Here is a 23,640-nt window from a genome sequence, read left to right as displayed (position 1 = left end):
ATCAGCCTCATGCTAACATGCTAGCAAAGATGATGAACATGGTAAACATTATAACTGTTAAATATCAGCATGTTAGCATTGTCACTGTGAGCATGTTAGCATGCTGAGATTAGCATTTAGCCCTAAGCATTGCTGTGTTTAACACATATTGCAGCAAACCCTGAGGCAGATAAACCCGACCATCAGCAGCAGTGTAACTTTGTTTATATAGTGTTCATAAAAACAATAGATGGGTATACACCGTCATGTTTAATTTAGTTTGACTTTGTGCAGATAAAACCACTAACAACAAGTCAGAAAGTAAAATTAGAACATTTCCTCACTTATTATATTAAACACACTGCGAACAAACCTACAGCAAACAGTACATGCTGGTGTCAGTATACAGCTGTGAGGTACCAGCGAGAGAGCCAGATCAGTAGACACACAGAGCGTGAGGCAGACAAAAGTGCAGCCAGTTTGTCTATTTTTTTTCTGGGTGAGGTCAAACGCTCTACTGACTGAGATGAGGTCCAGCAGTAGCAGTCTGATGCCCAGTGAGGATCAGTCTGTCAGTCTGTAAGTGACATGATTTCCTGTCTGTCACTAAATCAGCCTGCTTCTCTCAGTTTTTAACAGTGGTTCCACTTCAGGGTAGAGGACTGGTTGATAAGGGTAGAGAACTGGTTGATCAGGGTAGAGGACTGGTTGATCAGGGTGGAGGACTGGTTGTTCAGGGTAGAGGACTGGTTGATCAGGGTGGAGGACTGGTTGATCAGGGTGGAGGACTGGTTGTTCAGGGTAGAGGACTGGTTGTTCAGGGTAGAGGACTGGTTGATCAGGGTAGAGGACTGGTTGTTCAGGGTAGAGGACTGGTTGATCAGGGTGGAGGACTGGTTGATCAGGGTGGAGGACTGGTTGTTCAGGGTAGAGGACTGGTTGATCAGGGTGGAGGACTGGTTGTTCAGGGTAGAGGACTGGTTGATCAGGGTGGAGGACTGGTTGATCAGGGTGGAGGACTGGTTGTTCAGGGTAGAGGACTGGTTGATCAGGGTGGAGGACTGGTTGATCAGGTTGGAATACTGGTTGTATTTTGTAGATGTCAGAGCTATAACTTTGGATGTTGGTGGATATTATTGACAATGACAGAATTAAATTATGATGACTTAAGTACCTGCACAAATAAAGTTCATAGGACCTGATAACAAAATAATTAACATCAACAAAGACCTCCATTTCTGTACTGTCTCTATTTTGTTCTCCATGACACCTCCCAGGCTCCAAACGTCTTTGATCAACTGCCTTATCTTCATATTATGTAGCTGTAAAGATGTCATAGCACCACTGAACCTGAGGGTGTCTCTCAGGTGCCCCCCAAACCGGTAACTATTATCAATCATGTCTCCCAGTAATCAAACATCTCTGTGCTGCTCTAGTTTCAAAATGAGTCGCAGATCCACTTTTACAAGTCCTGAATAAGGAGGATGAAGCTGACTGTAGGAGACTCTGAGTTCTCAGGCTGATATCAAGACTGTGAATATCTTCTCTCTACAAACAATGGTAAGGTTTTTGTTACATTGGCCTGAAAACATGCTCAGGGTCGACAAGGCCAAATACACAATGGTGCTGTAGCTTAATTTAGGGATGTATGCTTTTCACATTTGAGGTTCAAAGAGCTAGTTCCTGGAATCACATCAGTACAAACAGGGTTAGTGGTTCTCACAGCTGACTCCTCTCCAGTCTCAGTATCTGTTCTGTGCAGTTTACCCAGACTGATGTTCTGCTGCAGTAAATACTGTTTATTTATTGTAAAACGACATAACACTCCATTGTCGTGACATCTCACACAAACTGTGGCATCTTTGAATAAGATTGACAGTGTGAGACGTTTTTCTTGGATGTTGTAATAGCCACATGAGAGACTTCCTCTTGATACTTCAAAAGCCTTTGTGTACCAGAGAGGAGGAAAGGCTCTCCAGTCCAAGGAAAATAAGTTTCTGCTGTGAACATAAAAGACCCGGTAGGTAGGATAAAGATTACCGCTTCTCACTCTGATCTCACTTTGAAAACAGACATTAAAAGGCAAGATATAGAATTAGATAGAAATGAAATAAGAAAAAACAGCCCACTGAGAACTTTTCCGGATCTGGATTTGTTTGATTCATAAGCAATTATGGACAGACAAACAAACAGTAGGACAGGAGGGTATTACCTCACCAGAGTGCATTGTTAACAAAGTGCCCTGGTTCAACTTCCAAGACACTCCCACCTCTGTTCGTCTCATTGTCACCTGATCACAATCCACTGACTGTCCCCCAGCCAGTCCTCCAGCCAGTCCTCTAACCTGATCCACCAGTCTAATCCACCAGTCCTCCAACCTGAACAACATCAACCCTCTGATATGACCCATAGCAGTGTCTCCTGAAATAGCACCCCTATGGTGACAAGCGTACTGGACCTTGGTTGCCATGGTTACAATAATAAAGACGCTGTACAGACTGAGACTGTACAGAGAGCAGCGTACCTACCTTCATTTCCATGGTTACTATAATAATGGTCATGTCTTGGTTTAGGTTTAGGAAAAGATGGTGATTTGGGTTAAAATAAGTACTTCTTCAACATTAGACGATCTTTGTTGTCATGGTTACAATAATAACAATGAAAGGTCATGCTATGACCCATCCATCCACCCCAACCTCCTCCTGACGTGGACTTTGTCACTCTATAAACTACGTCACCGCACTTTTCCCTTTGCTCCTGTCATCATTATTGTGACCACTAGATGTCGCCTAGCAACAAAACCAAGTATTGGTCATAATAACCTGCTGACAAACGACCTGTGGGCTCATCTGTTACAAGAGGATGTCTCCCCTACCCTGCCTCTCATGATGGCTTATAAAACTCTTAATGCCTCAGCCCCTCTACCTTTACCCTGAAGAGTTCACCTCCTGGATCAGACCACCAGGACGGGAAAGCTTTATTTGGTCATCCATCAACCTATCAAACACGGAAACGTTTTAATTGGATTTTATGCTCTGGCTTCCCTCCCAAACCTTCTTAGTATTTCCTCTTATCATGGGTGATCAGCTGACAGACAACAGCTGACAGCAGCCTGTCAGGACCTTCAGATTTTCTGTCCTCAGTGATGTTCATGTAGAATAACGGTCAGTCCACTTTACACGGTACGTTTTAGTTCAGAGGTAAAAATGAAAAAAATATTTGAATGACAAGCACAGTGAGCATGTCATTATGTGCACATGAACATACAGATATTAGCTGTTGAAACCGGTGTGGTAGAGTTTGGCCATGAGGGGGCAGAAAAAAACACATTTGTTCTATGGCTAATTTGTTAGCTTTTTATAGTTGCATTCAGTAGACATGAAGCAAGAATTTGTTAGTGTTCATTCATTAGCGTTCATTCATTAACATCATTTGTTTAGTGTCCAACAAATTCAAGTCCATGTTCACTCTCCTTTCCCTTTGTTGGTCTCAGCCAAGAAAATGTCTTCAGCTTGGTGGATGTTTAACCGGTTAGCATTAGTTGTTAACCGTGTAGCTGCTATCTGTTTTTTAGTGTTTGGCAGGTATAATAAAACTGATCAGAGCTGTTGTGGGAAACATCTGCTCAGTGTGCTACGGTGATGCACAGTAATGATTTACACAATCAGAGAAAGAAATGTGATCATTCTCTAACTGTTACTGTCCCTCTGGAGAGTCAGATGTTCTCTGTCCTGCAGGGAGGCTGAAGGATGGTTGGTAATAATCTCGACTCCACTGGAGACAGACTGGTGTGGGTTGTGTTAACACAGGAGACAGTCTCTAACAAAAAAGCAACTTGTCTTATTTACATGCTGTGTGTTCATGGTGCCTTGTTAGCTGCTGATTAGCCAAATTGTCCGGGTTTTTTCACTGTGAGGATGGGACCTACTTGACTTTAAAAGCTGATGGTCAGAAAATACCTCTGAACCAAAGGCCAGAGAACTTGAACTTTGGACGCCTCCGCTGCCTCAGACATGTGACCGACTAACATCAGTCAGCAGACAGTCTCGTCTTCATCCTCAACTTCTTATCTGTGGTGTCGCATCCATAATCTGTCTTCATTATCTGTTCAGCATGGCTCGTTAGCAAAGAGAACATCATTAGCCAAGTGCACTGATAAGGCAACAGGACCTTAATTTATTATTTATTATTATTATTATTCTTATTATTATTATTTTTATTATTATTATTATCAGATAATTTTTCAAACCTTAGGCTGAAAATAAAGCAACAGTGCTGATAGCTCCAGTTGGGGGCAGCAAAGCTTCAGTTATTTCTCAGGCTCCACTGAGGGGGTGTGAATGAGCTGACGTGCTGCCTCAGCACCAGACTATAAGAGGCTTTGGGAGACGGGTTTAGAACCTACCAGGGACACCCCTCTCTGACTCTGTCCCTCTTTCACCGTCTCTGTTTAATGTGTATTGGACTGGAGGTAGGAGGCTTTATAATATTGTGTATTTATAATTTGATTTATTTTATATACATTTAGAGTTTTGTGTTCCTGATACAAATGATTTTTTTATTGACAATTATATTATATTAATTGGAGTTGCCAATTAATATCATTTTATTTCCTAAGCTTGACTACTTCAGTTAATGAGTTTCCTGTGTGTAATTAAAGTGAGAGCTGTTGTTCACAGACAAGTTTAGAAGATGTTGTTTTTATAGAGATTATAGTTGCTGTTACTGCTTATTACTGGTACTTCTATTCGTGCATCTCTCTCTCTCTGTCTCTCTCTCTCTCTCTCTCTCTCTTACTCTCTCTCTCCCTCTCTCTCTCAAACCCAACCAGTCAAGGCAGATGGCCGCCTACCTGGAGCCCAGTTCTGCCTGAGGTTTCTGTCTCTTAAAGGAAGTTTTTCCTTGCCACTGTCGCCAAGTGCTTTCTCTCAGTGGGAATTGTTGGGTCTCTTTCTTTCCTATACTTTATAGAGAAGGTCTTGACCCCCTCCAATTGGAAAATGCCTTGAGATTACTTCTGTTGTGACTTGGCGCTATATAAATAAAACTTGATTTGATTTGATTTGATAGAGATGAGAACAGTTGGAGCTTCTCTGGAGGCTCTGGGTGATTTACACAAAAGCTGGTGAAACCTGGTTCAGTAAGAGTCAGTAGGAGTGTCCTTCAGTTCGAGTGTCCTTCAGTTCACGTTCAGTCTGTAAATTCACACACACAGTTCCTTTGTGTCTGTTTGAATATATAAATATATAAATTACATATGGATAATTTTGATAAGTTTGAAAATGAAATATTTCTGTGATCAGCAGCAGCTCACATGTCGACAGGCCAGTGACTGAGGAGGAAGTTGGTGAAGAGCAGTTCAATTTCCTCTTCAAATTATTTACTTGTGGAATGTGGAGGTCAAACATTTACATGGTGTTTATTCATGACAGAGGTCCTCAAACACACACACACACACAGCTGTGAAGTAAATCACCAACGTGCATTTGTGTTATTAGTTCTTTGTGGTCATCAGAGGAAAACTCAGATATTGTGTCTCCAGCTGATCTAATTAATTAATAAAGTGAAAAACAGCTTGATTTGCACTTAGTTGTTCTGGTTGTTTTCTGAAAGCTGTGATCTGTGTGTGTTTGCTTGCTGGAGCAGAGAGTGCTTGTTATGCTTCATTACCCATATGTGTGTGTGTGTGTGTTTGTGTAAAGTTTCAGTGTCTTGTTTAAAGTGTTCAGTTCATACACATGTATTTATTGTTTCTGGTCCTTACAGGACGTCATCTGTCACTATGACACAGTCTGTCCCACCTGTCCACCTGTGTACAGACAGGTAAACAGACACACCTGAGGAGCCTCACATGGAGACTGACTGAGCCCTGACCACATTCACCTCGAGCCTCAGATGATCCACGTTTATTTTTTCTCTAAGCAGTGGTAGACAATATATCACTGTGCCCCCCCACAAAGACTTCCCACGTCTGTCCTCCTCCGTGCCACAGGACCCCCACAGGGCCCCTCAGAGGGGCGATGCCCGTCTTGCTTAATGCCGACGCCTCCTTCAGCTCCAAGCAGGAGCTCCTGGACCTACAGGAATGCCCTCTCAGTGGGGGTCCCTCTCTGGACACCCCCAGTCCTGTGGACTCCCAGACAGACAGCCCCATAGTCTCAGGCCCCAGAAGCCCCAGCAGCCCTGGAGCTGATGGCCCCATTCAGCCCCCCATTTTCACTGGGGCCTCCACACTTCCTGGGCAGCTGTATGGGGTGGAGGCAGGACCCTGTGCAGAGCCTCCCATGGGGCTGAAGCTGATCTCCACTGACCTGGATCAGCTCTGTGGCTGGGGGGCTCTGACACCCAAAGCCATTCAAGTTTTCAACACCCCCCGATGGGTGCTTTTCTTCCTCTGCGTGGCCTCCTTCCTCCAGGGGATGATCATCAACGGCTTCATCAACACAGTGATCACCTCCATTGAGAGGCGGTTTGACCTGCGCAGCTACCAGGCCGGACTCATTGCCAGCTCCTACGACATTGCCGCTTGCGTCTGCCTGGCCTTTGTCAGTTACTTCGGCGGGACGGGGCACAAGCCTCGCTGGCTGGGATGGGGGGTGCTGATCATGGCACTGGGTTCCCTGGTGTTTGCCTTGCCTCACTTCACCACACCCCCCTACCAGGTCAGCCTGCCCGAACTAACTGGGATGTGCTCCGCCAACCGCACCAGCCCGTGCCAGGACAGGGAGGGGGGGGGGTTGTCCAGCTATCGTTTTGTGTTCATGCTGGGCCAGTTTCTGCATGGAGTGGGAGCTACACCTCTCTACACGCTGGGGGTCACATACCTGGATGAGAACGTCAAGTCCAACTATGCTCCTGTTTACATAGGTGAGTCACATCAGTCATTCATTATCATAGCAGGTGGTTGTTGGGTTGATAAAGACTCATAATAGGTTATAGTGATCTTTGTCTTGGCCTCTGTGTGTTGTGTATGTTTTTTTCTGCCACACAATGTTTTTAATGAGTAAAGATTATTAATTTGAGAGACTGTGATTTTCAGAGTTGTGACAATTTTAACTTATAATGATAAAATAATAATACTTTATTCGTATAGTGCTTTGCATGAGTCAAATATAAAACATCTAAACAAATCAAATAATCTTGTGTCTTTTAAGCTGTGGAAGTTTCACTTGTGGTCAAAAACTTGAATCAGCAGATTTTCTCAGCTGACTCAGAGACTCTGTCTGGTTGATATGTTCTCTGCACTTTTCATGTTCAGCCACTGCGTCTCTGTTATTTTAATATTTGAAATAATAGATCATGGATAATGTCTCTTGCTTTAGATAAATTATTTGTAACCTTGTGCAACCTCTTGTGATGATGATGATGTAGTAGTTTTGTTTATGTTTGTTATTTATTGTGTCTCTGTATTTCATGTTATTTTCAGCTCAGATAATCACACATATGCTAACACACTGTAATCTATGGAGGCCTGTAGGGGACTATATTGAAATCATAATGTAAATTTGAAAATGAGAAAATGAATCCACAATAGCTTTATAATTTTCTATATGTGGAGGTGATGTCAAGTTTATATATATATATATATATATATATATATATATATACACACACACACACATAGTGTATATACATTTAAATGCGGTATATATGTTATATATATATATATATATATATATATATATATATATATATATAAATAACACATTATGCAGGCGGCAGACCTTGCACTACATCTTTAATAATATTCAAACATCTGCTGTTTGTGTGAATGTGAATATGAACATAACACAACAACATATGAACACGTCTGTCCCACACTGACCTGTGATCTAACAGTTTACTCACCAGCTGAACTCAAAGTGTTTCCTCCTGGATCAGATGAAATGTCTCTGATGACGCTGTGACAATGTAACAGCAGCTTCCATCCAGGGCATCACAGTTCAGCTCTGTCACCGGACTCATGAGCCGCTGATTGGCTGGAAGTGACACAGTGGCTTCCTGTTCAGGATCATCATCACCATCATCTTCATCTTCATCTTCATCTTCATCTTCATCTTCATCTTCATCTTCATCTTCATCATGATCATCATCACCTGACTGTGAGACTGTCACCAACTCATCATCTGTGGCCACCGCCACCACCATCATCATCATCATCATCATCATCATCATCATCATCATCATCATCACCATCACCACCATTGTCACCACCTTCATCATCACCATTATCATCACCATCATCATCACCATCATCATCATCATCACCACCAACATCACCCCACATACACACACACACACACACACACACACACACACTCTCACACACACACTTTCTCTCTCAACATGAACTCTGCAGTGAAGAACAATGGGGCCTTTGTAACCTGTAGGAAACAGGAAGTAGAAAACAGGATGTAGGAAGTAGACAGTCACTGTACTGATACACCCATGCCCCCCCTGCACCCCACAGGAATCTTCTACACTGCAGCCATTGTGGGTCCGGCGGCGGGCTACCTGCTGGGAGGATACTTCCTGAACATCTACACTGAGATCCAGCTCAGGTGAGTTAGCTGAGGATGAGGAGGAGAAACCAGAGTGTGATAGAACAGAAGAGGCGGGAACAGACTGTGTCTCCACAGCTGTCAGTGATGATGCAGAACGATCATGATGATGTCAGATTTACTGCTCATCACTGAGGAACCTCTGTAGTGTTTTGTGTAAAGTGAATGGTAAAGTTCTACCACACATTCTTGTTCTCAGAGCTCAGCACCTGTCCCCTGCACGTGTCTCTGAATCAGATCCTGATAACACAGGTCCACACCTGTACCTGTGACATTAATATAACACGAGGACACACTGTGTCGACACATTATGTCTGCTCTGTCCCGTTCACACTCACTCAGTCTTTAATGCAGTGACTCAAACAGAAGTGATTCTGTGGTTACCATCTGTCCATGTCTCCATGGTTACTGCTGTCAATCAGGTGCATCCTCACCTCACAATAAGAAAAAAAAAAAGTTTAATACATGAGGCTGATGATTAAATTTATGATTTAATTTCTGTTTGATTATTTTGTTCATGTTTCCTTCACCTCATTTACTTCACTTCACCTTTACCTTTGAATTCATGCAAACATATTTATTCATATCACATGTAACCTAATCCATCTATCTATCTATCTATCTATCTATCTATCTATCTATCTATCTATCTATCTATCTATCTATCTATCTATCTATCACTTACATCTGTAGAGTCTGTGTAATCTGTGTGTCTGTCAAACCATGGACACTACTTCTTTGATTCCATTGTGTAATTTTGGAGGACTGTGTCCAGAGGGTCAATTCACCCAGACAACATGGAGGCAGTGACTGTAGTGACCTACAGTATATGTTATTGGAGTGTGTAGAACAGGTGTGTGTAGAATAAGTGCTGTCACCATCTGTTGAAGTATCTCAAACAGTGATTGTGTGATGTCACAGGACAGAGATGACTCCAGAGAACCCTCTGTGGGTCGGCGCCTGGTGGATCGGCTTCCTGGCAGGAGGAGCTGCCGCTCTGCTGGTGGCGTTCCCCATCCTGGGCTACCCACGACAGCTACCAGGTACCACACACGCACACACACACACAGATGTATGCAGTAATGTTCAGTCTCACATTGTCGCTCACTGTCTCCTTCACTACTCTTCCTCCCCCTCCTGCTCCTCCTCCCCCTCCTGCTCCTCCTCCTCCTCCTGCTATTTCTCCTCCTCCTCAGGCTCTCAGGAGTATGTGGCGATGCGGGTGTCTGAGGCCCACCAACTGAAGGATGGGAGCCACACAACGGCCTCAGACCCTCAGTTTGGAAAGTCGGTCAAAGACATGCCGAGGTGAGGTGGTGCAGAGGATCTGGTCTGGGTGTAGTAAAGATGGTTTTAGTGACATCATCATGAGGTGTGTGGCTTCTATGATCATGGTGTTGGTGATCCAGGCCCATATTCACAAAACATTTGATCTTCCATTCAGAGTTCTCCTGAGTCGACTAAAAGTTTCTAACTACACGTTTTCTCCCGAATCCTCTTCTCAAAGCTGCTGAGACCAACTTTACTAAGGAAACAAAAACTCCTGAGCTTGGACTGAGACTCTGTTGCTGTGGTGACGTCAGTTCCCATGGACAAGCTTGCTCGCAAGAACCACAGTGATTGGTTGATGAAAGACCGGTCTGTGCCTGTGAGAACACATGAACAAAATTAAATAATCACGGATCACGTGCTGTTTACTAAAGTAGTGGATTCTCATGAGTCTGATCAGGTTTGTGTCGACCTGGAGAATTTAATTTACAATAAAAAAAACTTACATTCAATTCACTCAGTGGAAAGAACTGTTTTATTTAAAAATAATCAAAAAATAAAATCTGACGGAGAGGCTGTGATCCCCCTGTTGTACCTGTGGTGATGTCACTGTGGTCCCGGCTGTGGGTGTGTGGGCATCACACACATGATGAACATGATCCTGTCAAAGAGCTGCCTCAGAGCTGCCTCAGATCTCCAAGTTGTCTGTATTGCAGCAGCACAGCAATGTGAGGTGACCACAGCCCGTTTACATTTCTCTGTGATCTGGTCTCAGTGAGTCAGGTGATGTGGTCCTAACGTTAGGACTGACACACATATTATTTTTAGGAGAATCTCCTGAATCAGCAGGTTAGGAGAAACTTTTAGCCTGAAGGTGATATGTGAATACAGGCCCAGGTGTGTATTAGATATATTCGCTTATATTCAACTAGCTTAAACATCAGAAGGCTAATTAAATGTTTTTTTATGTTTCATTGATGATTAAAATTCTTCATTTATATGGTGGTGGTGGTGGTGCTGCTGCTGCTGCTGGTGCTGCTGGTGGTGCCGCTGGTGGTGCTGCTGCTGCTGCTGCTGCTGCTGCTGCTGGTGACGCTGCTGCTCCTGCTGGTGGTGGTGGTGGTGGTGGTGGTGCTGGTGACGCTGTTGCTGCTGGTGGTGGTGGTGCTGGTGATGCTGGTGGTGCTGCTGGTGGTGGTGGTGCTGCTGCTGCTGCTGCTGGTGATGCTGCTGTTGTTGCTGCTGCTGCTGCTGGTGCAGGTGATGCTGGTGGTGGTGGTGGTGGTGATGCTGCTGCTGCTGCTGGTGCTGCTGGTGGTGGTGGTGCTGCTGCTGCTGCTGGTGGTGGTGGTGGTGAGGCTTCTGCTGCTGCTGCTGCTGGTGGTGGTGGTGCTGGTGATGCTGCTGCTGCTGGTGGTGCTGGTGATGATGGTGGTGATGGTGATGGTGGTGGTGGTGGTGCTGCTGCTGCTGCTGCTGCTGCTGGTGGTGGTGGTGCTGCTTCTGCTGGTGGTGTTCATGTTGATGAGCTACAAGTCTCTGTCTCTCTCTTTCTCTCTGGTCTTATTACTCTCCAGATCTGTCCTACTCCTCTTAAAGAATCCTACTTTCCTGTTCCTGTGTTTGGCTGGAGCTACTGAGGCCACCCTCATCGCTGGCATGTCCACCTTTGGTCCAAAGTTCCTGGAGTCTCAGTTTAGTCTCAGTGCGTCAGAGGCAGCTACATGGTTCGGTGAGTGATTAATACAGATGTAAAATCACACAACATGTGACACAACAAATGAAAATAAAAATCTCTGCTCTGTGTATTTTTTAAATTTCTCATCTGTTTTTCTAACATCCAATCAGAGAACCTCTGACCTCTTGACTGTTCCTATGGAAACTTCAAATACATATCATCCACCACTTTAACCTACTTTAACCTACTTTAACCTACTTTCCTCTGAAGCAACAAGGAAATGTTTCTGAGACATTTCATCATGTAACTACACCAGAGTTACACAAACACTTCTCAGCAGCTTTAGATAATGAACTGTGATGTTGAGAAGTGGAGACTGGAGATCCTTCTGGTGGGTACCAGGGAATCCACAGGAGGCAGGTATACTGAAACGAAGACGAACAGGTAGAATCTGACGCACACAGAGGAGAACAGTTAAAAACCAACACAAACACGACACGGGAGGTTTTAGGTTGAGTGTGAGAACACTGAGAGTGAAGGAACGATCTGGTGATAAGAGGAGAAGTGAACTGCTCTGAAACACTGGCCGGAGGTGGAGGTGATGACTGCATCACAAACAGGTGGAGAGGAAAACTAAAGGAGAACTGGAGGGAACAACAGACCAGAGAACCCAGAACAGAAAACAGGAGAACAGAGAACACAGGACAACACAGAAGAACACACAAGAACACAGAACACAGGAGAACAGAGAACACAGAAGAACACAGGGTAACAGAAAACACAGGAGAACACAGGAGAAGAGAGAACACAGGAGAACACAGGAGAAGAGAGAACAGATAACACAGGGGAACACAGGGGAACACAGGAGAACAGAGAACACAGGAGAACATAGGAGAAGAGAGAACACAGGAGAACGCAGAATAACACAGGGTAATAGGGAACACAGGAGAACACAGGAGGACAGAGAACACAGGAGAACAGAAAACACAGGATAACACAGGAGAACAGAGAACAGATAACACAGGGGAACACAGGGGAACACAGGAGAACAGAGAACACAGGAGAACATAGGAGAGGAGAGAACACAGGGGAACACAGGGGAACACAGGAGAACAGAGAACACAGGGGAACACAGGAGAAGAGAGAACATAGGAGAACACAGGGGAACACAGGAGAACACAGGGGAACACAGGAGAACACAGGAGAAGAGAGAACACAGGAGAAGAGAGAACATAGGAGAACACAGGGGAACACAGGAGAACAGAGAACACAGGAGAACACAGGAGAAGAGAGAACACAGGAGAAGAGAGAACACAGGAGAGCACAGAAGAACACAGGGTAATAGAGAACACAGGAGAACACAGGAGAACAGAAAATACAGGAGAACAGAAAACACAGGAGAACACAGGGGAACACAGGACCAAATCCTAACAAGTGATTATTTATGATTTGATTGATTTATTTTTTGCTGTGTGACATCATCTCTTCCCCCATCACAGACGTCTCTGCTGCATCAGTCTGCAGTGGATCAGATGATCAGATTATATTTTGCAATCAGATTTAGTGATCAATCAAACATGCCCAGTCAATCAAAGAAACTTGGCTTTTAATTAAGCTGATTCTCATTAATATCCAAGGTAATGCTCTGTAATCACATGTTTATATTCAGTGGCCCTGATCTGTTGTGGTACATTATAAATGATGGAGGGAAATAGATTGATTCAGTCTCATATTAAATTATAATCTGAGTGTATCTAATCTGTGCTGCAGGGAAATGTGCTCAGTGAATTTATCCTTTATAAACTTTACATACTTAATGTTTAGCAGCAGATTTTCACCTGATTGTGGTGCTCAAAGAAGTCAGGAATCACCTTTAACATTGAACCTTGTGACTTCAGGTCACTGATCTGAGCCAAATTGTCTCTACTGGTCTTGGACAGCTGGGTCTTTGTTGTCCCCCCTAGGATACATGGTGGTTCCAGCAGGAGGTGGTGGCACCTTCCTGGGCGGCTACATTGTGAAGAGACTGAACCTGCGCTGTCGAGGTATCATCCGTTTCTGCATGATGTGTGCAATGGTCAGCCTGCTCGCCATCTTCATCTTCCTCATCCACTGCCCCAATGTGCCGATGGCTGGCGTCACAGCACCATACCAGTCCGGTGTGATGGAGAAACACCAGCTGGACCAGTACAAGCACCTGTATGACAGGTCCAGGAACAGGTGCACAGTGTTAACTTAACTAAACTTAATGTGTGAACCAGCTGCAGTCATGATTTATTCATCTGTTAGCTTTTGTTATTTTACACTTATTTTTATTCCCTCTGAGAAATTAAAAAGTTACAGGAGATGTTTTATAAGATGAGTGGACTGATGCCCCCCCCCCCCCCCCCCGTCTGCAGCTCCTCTCTAGAGGAGAACCTGACAGTGGGCTGTAACTCAGGCTGTGGTTGTGTCAGAGAGCTGTATAACCCTGTGTGTGGGGCCGACAGTGTGATGTATTACTCCCCCTGCCATGCTGGCTGCAGCTCCATCAACCACACTGAACGCTCCACCGGCAAACAGGTCAGTACGCCCACACACACACCCACACCCACACACACATTCATGGGATGAACCTAAAATGAACTCAGTCAGTCACAGTCATTTAGCAGAGGCTGTTTGCATCATGAGAAGTTACTTCAGTTCAGTAAACTGGGTGTTGGACATAGATGTCTGGTGGGGCCTGGAGCGTGTCTGCTGGTGCTTGAGAAACAACAGGAGGTTCAGGACTAAAGGTGTCATCAGAAGAGGATGCCTCAACATCAGGGTCCTCCTCAAAATTATCCTCTGTGTCAGACACATTCTGTTCTGTGTCACTGTCACTGTCAAACAGCTGTGACATCAGTTTCTCATTTTCAGTTGAGAGATGGCATGTAGAGAGAGCACCAAGAGAAATTATTTAGAAAGCTGCTGTACAAGATTTTATGTTTGCTCCTCCTGATCACTGTCCTCACAGAACCACATGTCCCCTCCCCCCCAGGTAAATATCAAAGTTCTCATGGGTATTATGTTTTCTCATACTACTACAGGTGTGGGTCATGTGGTTTAGATTAAGGCCCTAGAGCAGAGGGAAGTTTTTTAAAGACTATAAAATTGGATGTTACAGTGACCTCAGTATCATCCTAAAAACAACCAAAACAAATGTGTGTAAAATATTTGATTCTTTTTACATGTTTTATACACAGAAAACACCTCTGATGTGTACAAACTGTGTACAGGACACTGAAAACATGTAATCATGTTAACTTTATGTTTACCCTGCCGTCCCCATTACATTAGGAAAAATCATTAAATATGAAGCAAAAAAAGTGATATCAACCATTTCTTAGATGTTAAACATCAAAAGGGGGGAAATTGACCCCAAGGATAAAAGGAGGGTTAATCATATATGACAGTGGAGAGTAACAGAGTACATTTACTCAAGTACTCTAAGTACAAAGGTACAGTGCAGCTACAATGCTACTTTATACTTTTGCCTCATTTATGTGGTAGATATAGTTTTTAGTTAAATATGAGGCTGGTTACAGAGTAAATAAAATTAAGGAGAAGGTACTGCATCAGTAGAAACACTGACCTTTGTCAGTGCAGAACTTTTACTGTGTTACATGTTGCTGGTAGTTCTGTGTGTGGTATGAGGACATGAGTGTGACAGACAGAAACACCAGGTGGGCTGGATTATTTACGCTGATTGATGCTCAGGTGCATCAGTGACGAGGTGACAGACCTGTACTGTTAGATTCAATACACAATGCCAACGTCACATGAATAACATGAGGACTGAACAAGAAGCTCTGAGAGGAGGTGTGTCTCTGAGAGGAGGAGGAGGAGGAACAGCTACTGTGTTTGTCTGATTATCGATGTTGTCTATGTGTCTTTGAATCTCTCCAGTTTTCAAAATAACTTCTCATCAGTGTGAAACATTTTAGGAACAGACATGTAAATCTGATGGAACTGTCTGACATAACCCTAACCCTCTGCACTGATGTGAAACTAGTTGAATTCTTAAAGATGTGTAGAGTATAAACAGAAAATTACAAGTATGTTGTGTTATTGGTTTCATTGTGTGAACTAATGACCTCCTTAATGTTATACTGTGTGTGTGTGTGTGTGTGTGTGTGTGTGTGTGTGTGTGTGTGTGTGTGTGTGTGTGTGTGTGTGTGTGTGTGTGTGTGTGTGTGTTTAGGTGTACTCTGGATGTAGCTGTGTGGTGGGGAACGTGTCTTGGGGTGAGGATGGCTTTGCTCTGGCAGGGAAGTGCGGCAGCTCCTGTCACCACATGCCAGCCTTCCTCTCCTTCCTCTTCATCATCATCTCCTTCACCTTCCTCTGTAGCATCCCAGCTCTCACTGCCACACTCAGGTGCGTGGCTGCAGTGAGAGAACGGTGTCTGGTTGTAGCTGACACTGAAGTTTGCTCACTGGCCGTTTTTGAAATTCACATCACTATTGAATAACGGTGAATCAGTGAACTCAGGTAACAGATAACCTGGACAGTAGTGAGCAAAGCTCTATGGGTCACATTCAAACTTGAATTACATGTCAGTTCAAATTTGTTTGGACTTGACTTTTTCAGAGCGACTTTGTCAGTCAATAAGTAACAAGAACTTAAGAACACAAAAGTCAAACAGAGCCACTGTGTCCACCTGAGACCTGACTGAAAATATAATGTCACAGCTCGTTATCATTCGAAGCCTGTTTCCTCTGGTCATAAAAAGACCATCAACAGCGGGTCTGTGTCAGCAATAGAAACAGAACAATCAGCCTTTACTCCCAGGTCACATGAAGTGAACAGGTGAACATGCTCTGTCTCTCTGAGCAGAGACACTGTAGACTCACCTGTCCTGAGCCCCAAAATTAGTTTCAAAAACATACAATCACAGATCGAAGCGTCACACAGAAGTTTCAGCACTGACAGGAGCAACAACCAGGGGATGTGAGTCTGTGTGTGTGTGCGTGTGTGTGTGTGTTCTCTGTAGCTCCATGTGATGACAGAGCTCCCTGCAGTTGTGTGTATTTCAGAAAGTCAAACTGGGCCTTTAAAAAAAACCCAGTTTTACGCACAACTGTGGTCTGCTCGTCTACATGTTAAAGTTTCATTAAATTTTTTTTGTAATATAACCCAATAAATACTGACTAATGTGATGATTACTTTATTTATAAATTCCTGCTGCTCAGTGACATTAGATGTTTAAATATTATTAGTCAACATGAGGAGCTGTAGAGTATTCTCATCCACCCTGCTGCCTACGCTAGAAAATTATCAATCATCTCATATTTAAAAAAAAAAAAAAGAAATTATGAAAAAGCCAACTTTAATCTCTGTTCCTGCCTCTGTGGTTGCAGATGAATGAAAATTGTGATTTCAGGCTGGAACAGAGATACATGCTATGAGGTTTGTTGCCACAGTTGTGCTTATCTCATTAATGAGTCCAACAGATGATGCAGTGTCTGTGACAGGAAGATGTTTTATCATTACACTGTCAAGACAAACTGTGGCACTGAGGAAGCAGAGGAAAAGTGTCAGGGTATTATAATGAAGTTTGACATTCAGAGTGCACATCTGACCCACACTGTGCTGTGTAGGTGTGTCCCAGACAGCCAGAGGTCCTTCGGACTGGGCATCCAGTGGATTGTTGTGCGCACACTCGGTAAGTCAGCTGCAGTGTTTCTTTACCTGTAACGTCTGAATTAGTGCTGTATCTTCTCCACACAGATGCCATGATTTTGTCCAATCTGTGCTGCTGTGCTCCTCAGGTGGTATCCCAGGACCCATAGCGTTTGGCTCTGTGATTGACATCTCCTGCTTACTGTGGCAGGACCAGTGTGGTGAGCAGGGCTCCTGCTACCTCTATCAGAACTCAGCCATGAGCCAGTACACACTAGTAGCTGGTCTCATTTATAAGGTAATACTAACACACAGGGTAACTCGTCATTTACTGCACTTTCACTGACAGTCTTCAGAAGTTCATTTTGTATTTTTGAAAACTTTATTAAAAACTGACGACATGGACAGAATATTACTTTACTCTTTAAACATCATTAATATTATATTTGGACCCAGCTGAGCTGGTTCTTCTTCACTGTTAAAGGTGCATCTTTAAACTTCTCCAGTGTTTTACTTGAAGTGTTGATATCCATCATAGATACAGTATATTTGAAGATACGTTAGTTTCTGAGTCCAGGATGTGGATATATAATATAGAACCTAGACCTGCTTTATAATCAGCAAATACGTGGACATCTACTTTTAGACTGTATGGACCTCTAACATTTTGTTTGGACCAACACTTCACTGCTGAGCTGGTACTTTCACTGTTAAAAACTAAAAGAGACAAAGAATGAAGAAAGTACGATGGTGCATTTACTTTAAACATTAAAGGGGAATTCCACCAATTTAACCCACATGTGAAAAAGTAGAAAACCTTTAATGTCTGTAGAGGGAGCTGATAAATGTCCTCTACATACTATGTATGTATATATATATATATATATATATATATACATACTACACAGTGCACTGTTTACTTGTCAATGGAGTGTCTGTTAAATTAATCCATAGACTAGAGAATAGAGTCGCTAAGAAGGCGACCAATCCCACCAAACAGTGCATATCATTTGACACTGTCCTGTAACAAACGAGCCCATAGGTCCTAACCCTAACCCTAACCCTCTGTCAGCAGGTTATTATGACCCATAGTACAGACCCTGATGTATAAGCACGAAGTACTGCATCTGTTCAATCAGTGCACTGAAAGTACTTACTTTAGGGAAGTATTTACTTTAAGGAAGTACTTACCTTAAGGAGGTACCTATTTTAACCCAAAGCATGACAGTTGCTCAAGGTTAAGTGCATGTTTATTATTGTAACCATGGCAACAAAGGTTTGATGCACCACTTTTGGGACCCTACATGTGTAAATTATTGCTACCATGACAACAAAGATCATCTAAGGAAGGAAGTACTTATTTCAAGGAAGTACTTATTTTAAGGAGGTACTTATTTTAACACAAACCACAATTTTTCCTAAACCTAACCAAACCATGACAGTTTTAGGTTAGCTCCATTTTTATTATTGTAACCATGACATCCAAGATCCAGTACACCTACTGTCAGGAAAGCTATTTCAGAAGACACTGCTGTGGGTTATTTCAGAGGGTTGATGGTGGTTCTGGCTGGAGCACTGGTTGGAGAACTGGTTGTTCTCATTGGAGTACTGGTTGGAGGAATGGTTAGAGGACTGGTTGTTCTGGTTGGAGGACTGGTTGGAGGAATGGTTGGTCTGGTTGGAGGACTGGTTGGAGGACAGGTTGGTCTGAAGACTACAAGTAAGAAAAGTAAAAATGTTTGGGTGTGGCGTTAGGCAAAAGGATGAAGTAATTGAAGCAGTAAATGAAGTATCTCGGCACCATTTTGGATAAGAACTGAAAATTTGACAGTCAGGTTAAGTACATTTGCAAGAATGTCAAACCAAATCTGAACTGTTTTTGTGACATTAGAAGGAACCTCCCATGTCAAAACTGCAAAACTATACATGCACACAGTGATTTTTTCGCATTTGCCATATTGCATTACGTCATGGTCACAAGCTTCTCCAACTGCATAAAAACCTCTTAGTTCAATTTATAAGCAGACAATAAAAGTCATGGAGCAGAAACCTATGAGATGGCATCACTGTGATATTATAAGAAAATATAACCTTTTTAGCTTTGAGAATTTTGTGAATTTTTGTAATATTAAAATAGTCTTTAAATGTCTGAATAATCATGCACCACAACTGTTTTCCAAATTAGTCATTAGGCATCAGAGTGCTCAGAGGACGATCACACAAGCCCACAGCAGTGGTGATTGTCTTGTCCTAATGTACAACACCTCTTTCGGTCAGTCTGTTTTCTCCGCAAAGGGGGCTAAACTTTGGAACTCCCTACCTATTAATTTAAAACTAGACGCCAATAGTACCATTTTCAACAGAGGACTCAAGCAATGGCTAAAATCTAAAAAACACTGTTCACATGAATAGCCTATTACTGGTTTACTGTCTGGTCATGTTGCCTTTGCTCCATCGCTCATTCATGTATTTAATTCTGAATATAACATTTCTTTTACGGTCTTTGTAATATTTTACATTCTATTGTACCTCTTTCTTTCATTATATTATGTTTTAATTGTTATCAATATTATTATTGTCATTAATGTTATTGTTATTATAATTTTTTCTTAAAAGCCTCCTATGGACAAGTGTTGAGAATTAGCATGTACGCTAACACACTCAAGCAATGCATCTGGTTCGTCCAATGCAATTGGGATGTCCATGTCAAATAAAATCTTTTAAAAAAAAGGAAAAAAAAGGAGTTGACCAAACCTCGTCTCTTCACACCTGTCACAGAGTAGAGTCGTTTTAGACAGGTGCTGTACAACATCAAACAAAAGACACTGTGATGATGTGAATATGTAAATATCTGGTCCTCAGGTAAAGGATCTATCATCTGTCCTCCTCTTCTCCAGGTTCTGGGGACAATCTTTTTCCTGTTAGCCAGCATCATGTACCAGCCCCCCCCTGAGTCTCCTCAGAGCAGCTGTGAGAGCACCGACCACGGCGTGGGAAACATGAGCGACCTGCCCGTCAAAGACCTGCCGGAAGATGGTGTCATCGTCAACCTGCACGCCCGGTTATGACGTCTGACAACACAGAGTGTTCATCCAATTGTATGTATGTGTTGAGGTGCTGATTAATGCACAGTGTGTGTGTGTGTGTGTGTGTGTGTGTGTGGTGAGGGGGGTGGGCAGGCAATCACTTTACACCAACAGCCTTCTCTCAGCCATAATGACACCAGCCCCCACATACACATGTGTAGATGTAAACATGCCCACACAGGGACAAAATGAATACAGACACACAACACACAAAGAGCCCCAGAATGCCTTTGCACACACACATGTTTTGTGTGTGTGTGTGTGTGTGTGTGTACGTGTGTACGTGTGTGTGTGTTTGATTGACAGGGCAGTGCCACACAGTTTTCTATGTACTATTGGAAATTTTCTACAGATATCTTTAAATGAGGTTTTTCGAATGTGCATCTGATGACATCACTGTTTTTGTATCGTCATCGTCCTTCAGAAGCCAATGAAACAGCTGATACCTGTGTGGTGTGTATTATTTGTCATGTGTATGAAGCATTTATCCTCCTCCTGCTCTGTTGTTCAGGACAATAATCACGAAGCCAAATCGTTTTCACATCACGTCTCATTTAATTGAAGAGTATCTAAAGGCACTTACATTGATATAAAGTGAACATATTGGTCACAGCAGCACAAATATATTTTCAATTAGAAAAGCACATGTGTATTTTTGATAATTCAACACATGTATAATATATTTATGACCAGTAATTGACTTCTATTTAAAAGTAGGACTGAGGAGACCAACAAAGCTACACCCACGTGTGTGTGTGTGTGTGTGTGTGTGTGTATATATATATATATATATATATATATATATAGCTTTGCTGTGTTGATTGCTCTCAGTTTAGTAATAACAGCTTTGATGCGTCTCTTTTATAGAATTTGCAAACCTGCACTTTAAATCAAAACAAAAGCACTGAGAAGTTTGGAAAGTATATGTTGACACAAAGGCCTGATGACAGCATTTAAAATGTTAAAATTATAGAACAAAAGCTCCTATTTCCTGTAGTGTTGCTGCAATAATTTTCCTCATGAGGTTAAATCTGCACACAAGTTCAGCTTTGGTGAATTTTAGCGTGATCTGTTGCAGCTGTCTACAGAGGACCTGACCTTGGAGAAAGCTGAATTGGAGCCTGTTAGCTCAAAGAAAACTTCATTAAGGGTCCCACTGACATTTTAATTAACACCGTTGACTAACGGTACTGTTCAGGAGCATGTTGTGTGATTGACTCCTGTTAATCGCTTCCTGTTGTTTAGACTGCTAACAGATAACACACAGGCATGACAGGGTTTTTAAAACAATGCCTGATGGCTGACAAGATTTGCGTCCATGGACGAGTTGAGTGGCTGCATTTAGTTTCCAACAGGACAGAGAGGAGCCGAGGATGATGATGATGAATAGGAGAGATTACAGCAGAGAGGTGGAAAAATGATGGGAGAAGAAATCACATGGGTTTCAGCTTCTAACAGAAAGAGCTGCAGTGAAGTTTGTCTTAGTGTGAACCACAGAGATAAACCTAACTTTGTCAGAAAGACAGAGGATGATGGAGACGTCGCCTCTCTGTGTCTTCTCGGAATCAGGGAAACTGACTCTGGGACTGTTAGCAGGGCTAGCTGGTAAAGTGCTAAACTTTGCTAACACATTAGCCATCAACATTTGTATCACTTGTCAGTTTCTCTATAATTTAAGAGACATTTTGATCTCTGAACATTATTTCATCCAGTGAAGTGATGAGAGAACAAAGCTCTCTGAGTGAGCGAGCGAGCCAGCTGTCATGTAGCATGCACATTAGCTTGGTTGCCAAAAGAAAGGTAAATACAATTTGTTTTTGGAGCAGGGTGTTCTCTGTCAGAGGAGGAGCTGCTACACAGCTAAGCCATGAGCTCCATCTTGGACTCTCCTACTCTTAAGCCATGGGATTGGGACACAGCCTCTGAATTGTGATGCAGCCTCCGAATTGGGATGCAGCCTCTGAATTAGGATGCAGCCTCTGAATTGGGACGCGGCCTCTGTTCTGTAAAAATTCCCCAAAGTTGAAGATGTACAGGTTTGGATTTCAGCCCTGTGGGTGCAGGTGTAAATGCTGGTGTGATGGTGCCTTGGAGGTGGATATTGGGATGTAGCTGGTAAGTTCAAGGTGGTGCACAATTGGCATGAAATGCAGTATAACAAATATTTGGACCTAACATAGTACTGCAAGTCCAGAGATGTGCCAAAGCAGCTTGGCCTAACAACTCTCGTATTTTTATTTTTTATCATTGACCGTATTTATGCAAATAATTTATTTGTAATATTTCAGCACATGTATTTGTTTGATGCATTCACTGTGTGATGATGAAGGAATCTGCCCTGGCTCCAATGCTCCGTCCTGAACGCTTCCTCTCGTCTCTCTTGTTTATGTGATGGTGAAACAACCTGCTGTGTGTTGCCTGTGTTGAACTGACCTCCATACCCTGGAAGACGTTGAGGAGTGAGAGCTCCATGTGAATGTGTATCTGCAGTTCTCCTAGTTGTGCTTTTCAGTCAATAAGTAGCTCAGAAGCTACAACAAACCCCTCTGTAAAATGATTTTTATTCTTTTTTATTTTGTTTTTGGTACTAAATGTTCTGTTTTTAAAAAAGAAGCTGTGGACTTGAAATCAATGATCTTTTTATGGAATGATTCAAAGATGTCAAGTGTTTTCTAATTACAAAGCTGAACAGATCATTCTTTGTGACTCAAATCTTTTTTTATTATGGTGTGTGTGTGTGTGTGTGTGTGTGTGTGTGTCTGTATATGTGTGTGGTGTTTGTGTGCGTGCGTGCGTGTGTGTGTGTGTATATGTATATGTATATGTGTGTGGTGTTTGTGTGTGTGTGTGCGTGTGTGCGTGCGTGTGTGTGATCTCCTTAGAACAGAAGAGGACACAAAACATTGCCACAACATGAGGCAGGAAAAGCAACAAACAAAATACAGAGAAACACAACCAAATAAAACAAAACTCAGCAGCAGAGCATTGTTCAAGCCACAAAATGTATTTACAACTTTTTCCTTCCTTCATAAGAAGCAGATACTGAATAAATACCATTGTTGCAACATTTTGGAAAAATAGATTCTGTAACTGATATTGAAAAGGGTAAATCAGGGTTAAAAAAAGAGATGTAAAACTACATTGATATGGTTTTTGGTTCTTAAAACCATAAATATATCTTCTGATTTAGATCAAGAATAAACAGGATGAGCTGTTTTATACTGTTCTGCTCTCAGTCTTAACCCTGTTGTGTTGTGTGAACCTCTGCGCATCTAAATATGCCCACAACAGTTTTCTGTGCACCATCAGTCCAGTCCACTGAGGAGCTGAAGAGGATGTGTTTCCATGATGACTGGGAGCTCACGACTTGTTGAGTTCCACTGTCACTCCATGTTTTCACACACACACACACACACACACACAC

General features: G+C 42.7%; 1 protein-coding gene across 3 annotated transcripts in view; it reads left to right on the top strand.

The window, feature by feature from the left end:
- Window positions 1-22,912, top strand: part of slco4a1 (solute carrier organic anion transporter family, member 4A1) — a 32,746-nt gene extending 9,834 nt beyond the window's left edge. Inside the window, exons 1-13 of one of the 3 annotated variants that reach the window (XM_071473009.1) lie at window positions 4,362-4,450; window positions 5,746-6,846; window positions 8,450-8,540; window positions 9,462-9,583; window positions 9,737-9,848; window positions 11,387-11,541; window positions 13,452-13,707; window positions 13,887-14,049; window positions 15,710-15,885; window positions 17,109-17,173; window positions 17,280-17,428; window positions 20,028-20,228; window positions 22,666-22,912. In XM_071473009.1, the coding sequence (XP_071329110.1) occupies window positions 6,000-6,846; window positions 8,450-8,540; window positions 9,462-9,583; window positions 9,737-9,848; window positions 11,387-11,541; window positions 13,452-13,707; window positions 13,887-14,049; window positions 15,710-15,885; window positions 17,109-17,173; window positions 17,280-17,428; window positions 20,028-20,198 (2,307 nt within the window). In that variant the 5' untranslated portion in view covers window positions 4,362-4,450; window positions 5,746-5,999 and the 3' untranslated portion in view covers window positions 20,199-20,228; window positions 22,666-22,912. Of the gene's footprint in view, window positions 1-4,361; window positions 4,451-5,745; window positions 6,847-8,449; window positions 8,541-9,461; window positions 9,584-9,736; window positions 9,849-11,386; window positions 11,542-13,451; window positions 13,708-13,886; window positions 14,050-15,709; window positions 15,886-17,108; window positions 17,174-17,279; window positions 17,429-20,027; window positions 20,456-22,665 lie in introns of those variants that run through there. The other 2 variants (XM_071473011.1, XM_071473008.1) reach the window with 2 other exon arrangements.
- The last annotated feature ends 728 nt before the right edge of the window (window positions 22,913-23,640 follow it).

The sequence above is a fragment of the Trachinotus anak genome, unplaced genomic scaffold (genome assembly GCF_046630095.1).
Source record: "Trachinotus anak isolate AG129_WGS33_773 ecotype Australia unplaced genomic scaffold, CSIRO_AGI_Tana_v1 ptg000043l, whole genome shotgun sequence".
Taxonomy (NCBI): domain Eukaryota; kingdom Metazoa; phylum Chordata; class Actinopteri; order Carangiformes; family Carangidae; genus Trachinotus; species Trachinotus anak.
The sequence above is the reverse complement of the archived record's forward strand: the minus strand, read 5'-3'. Positions and strand labels throughout refer to the sequence as shown.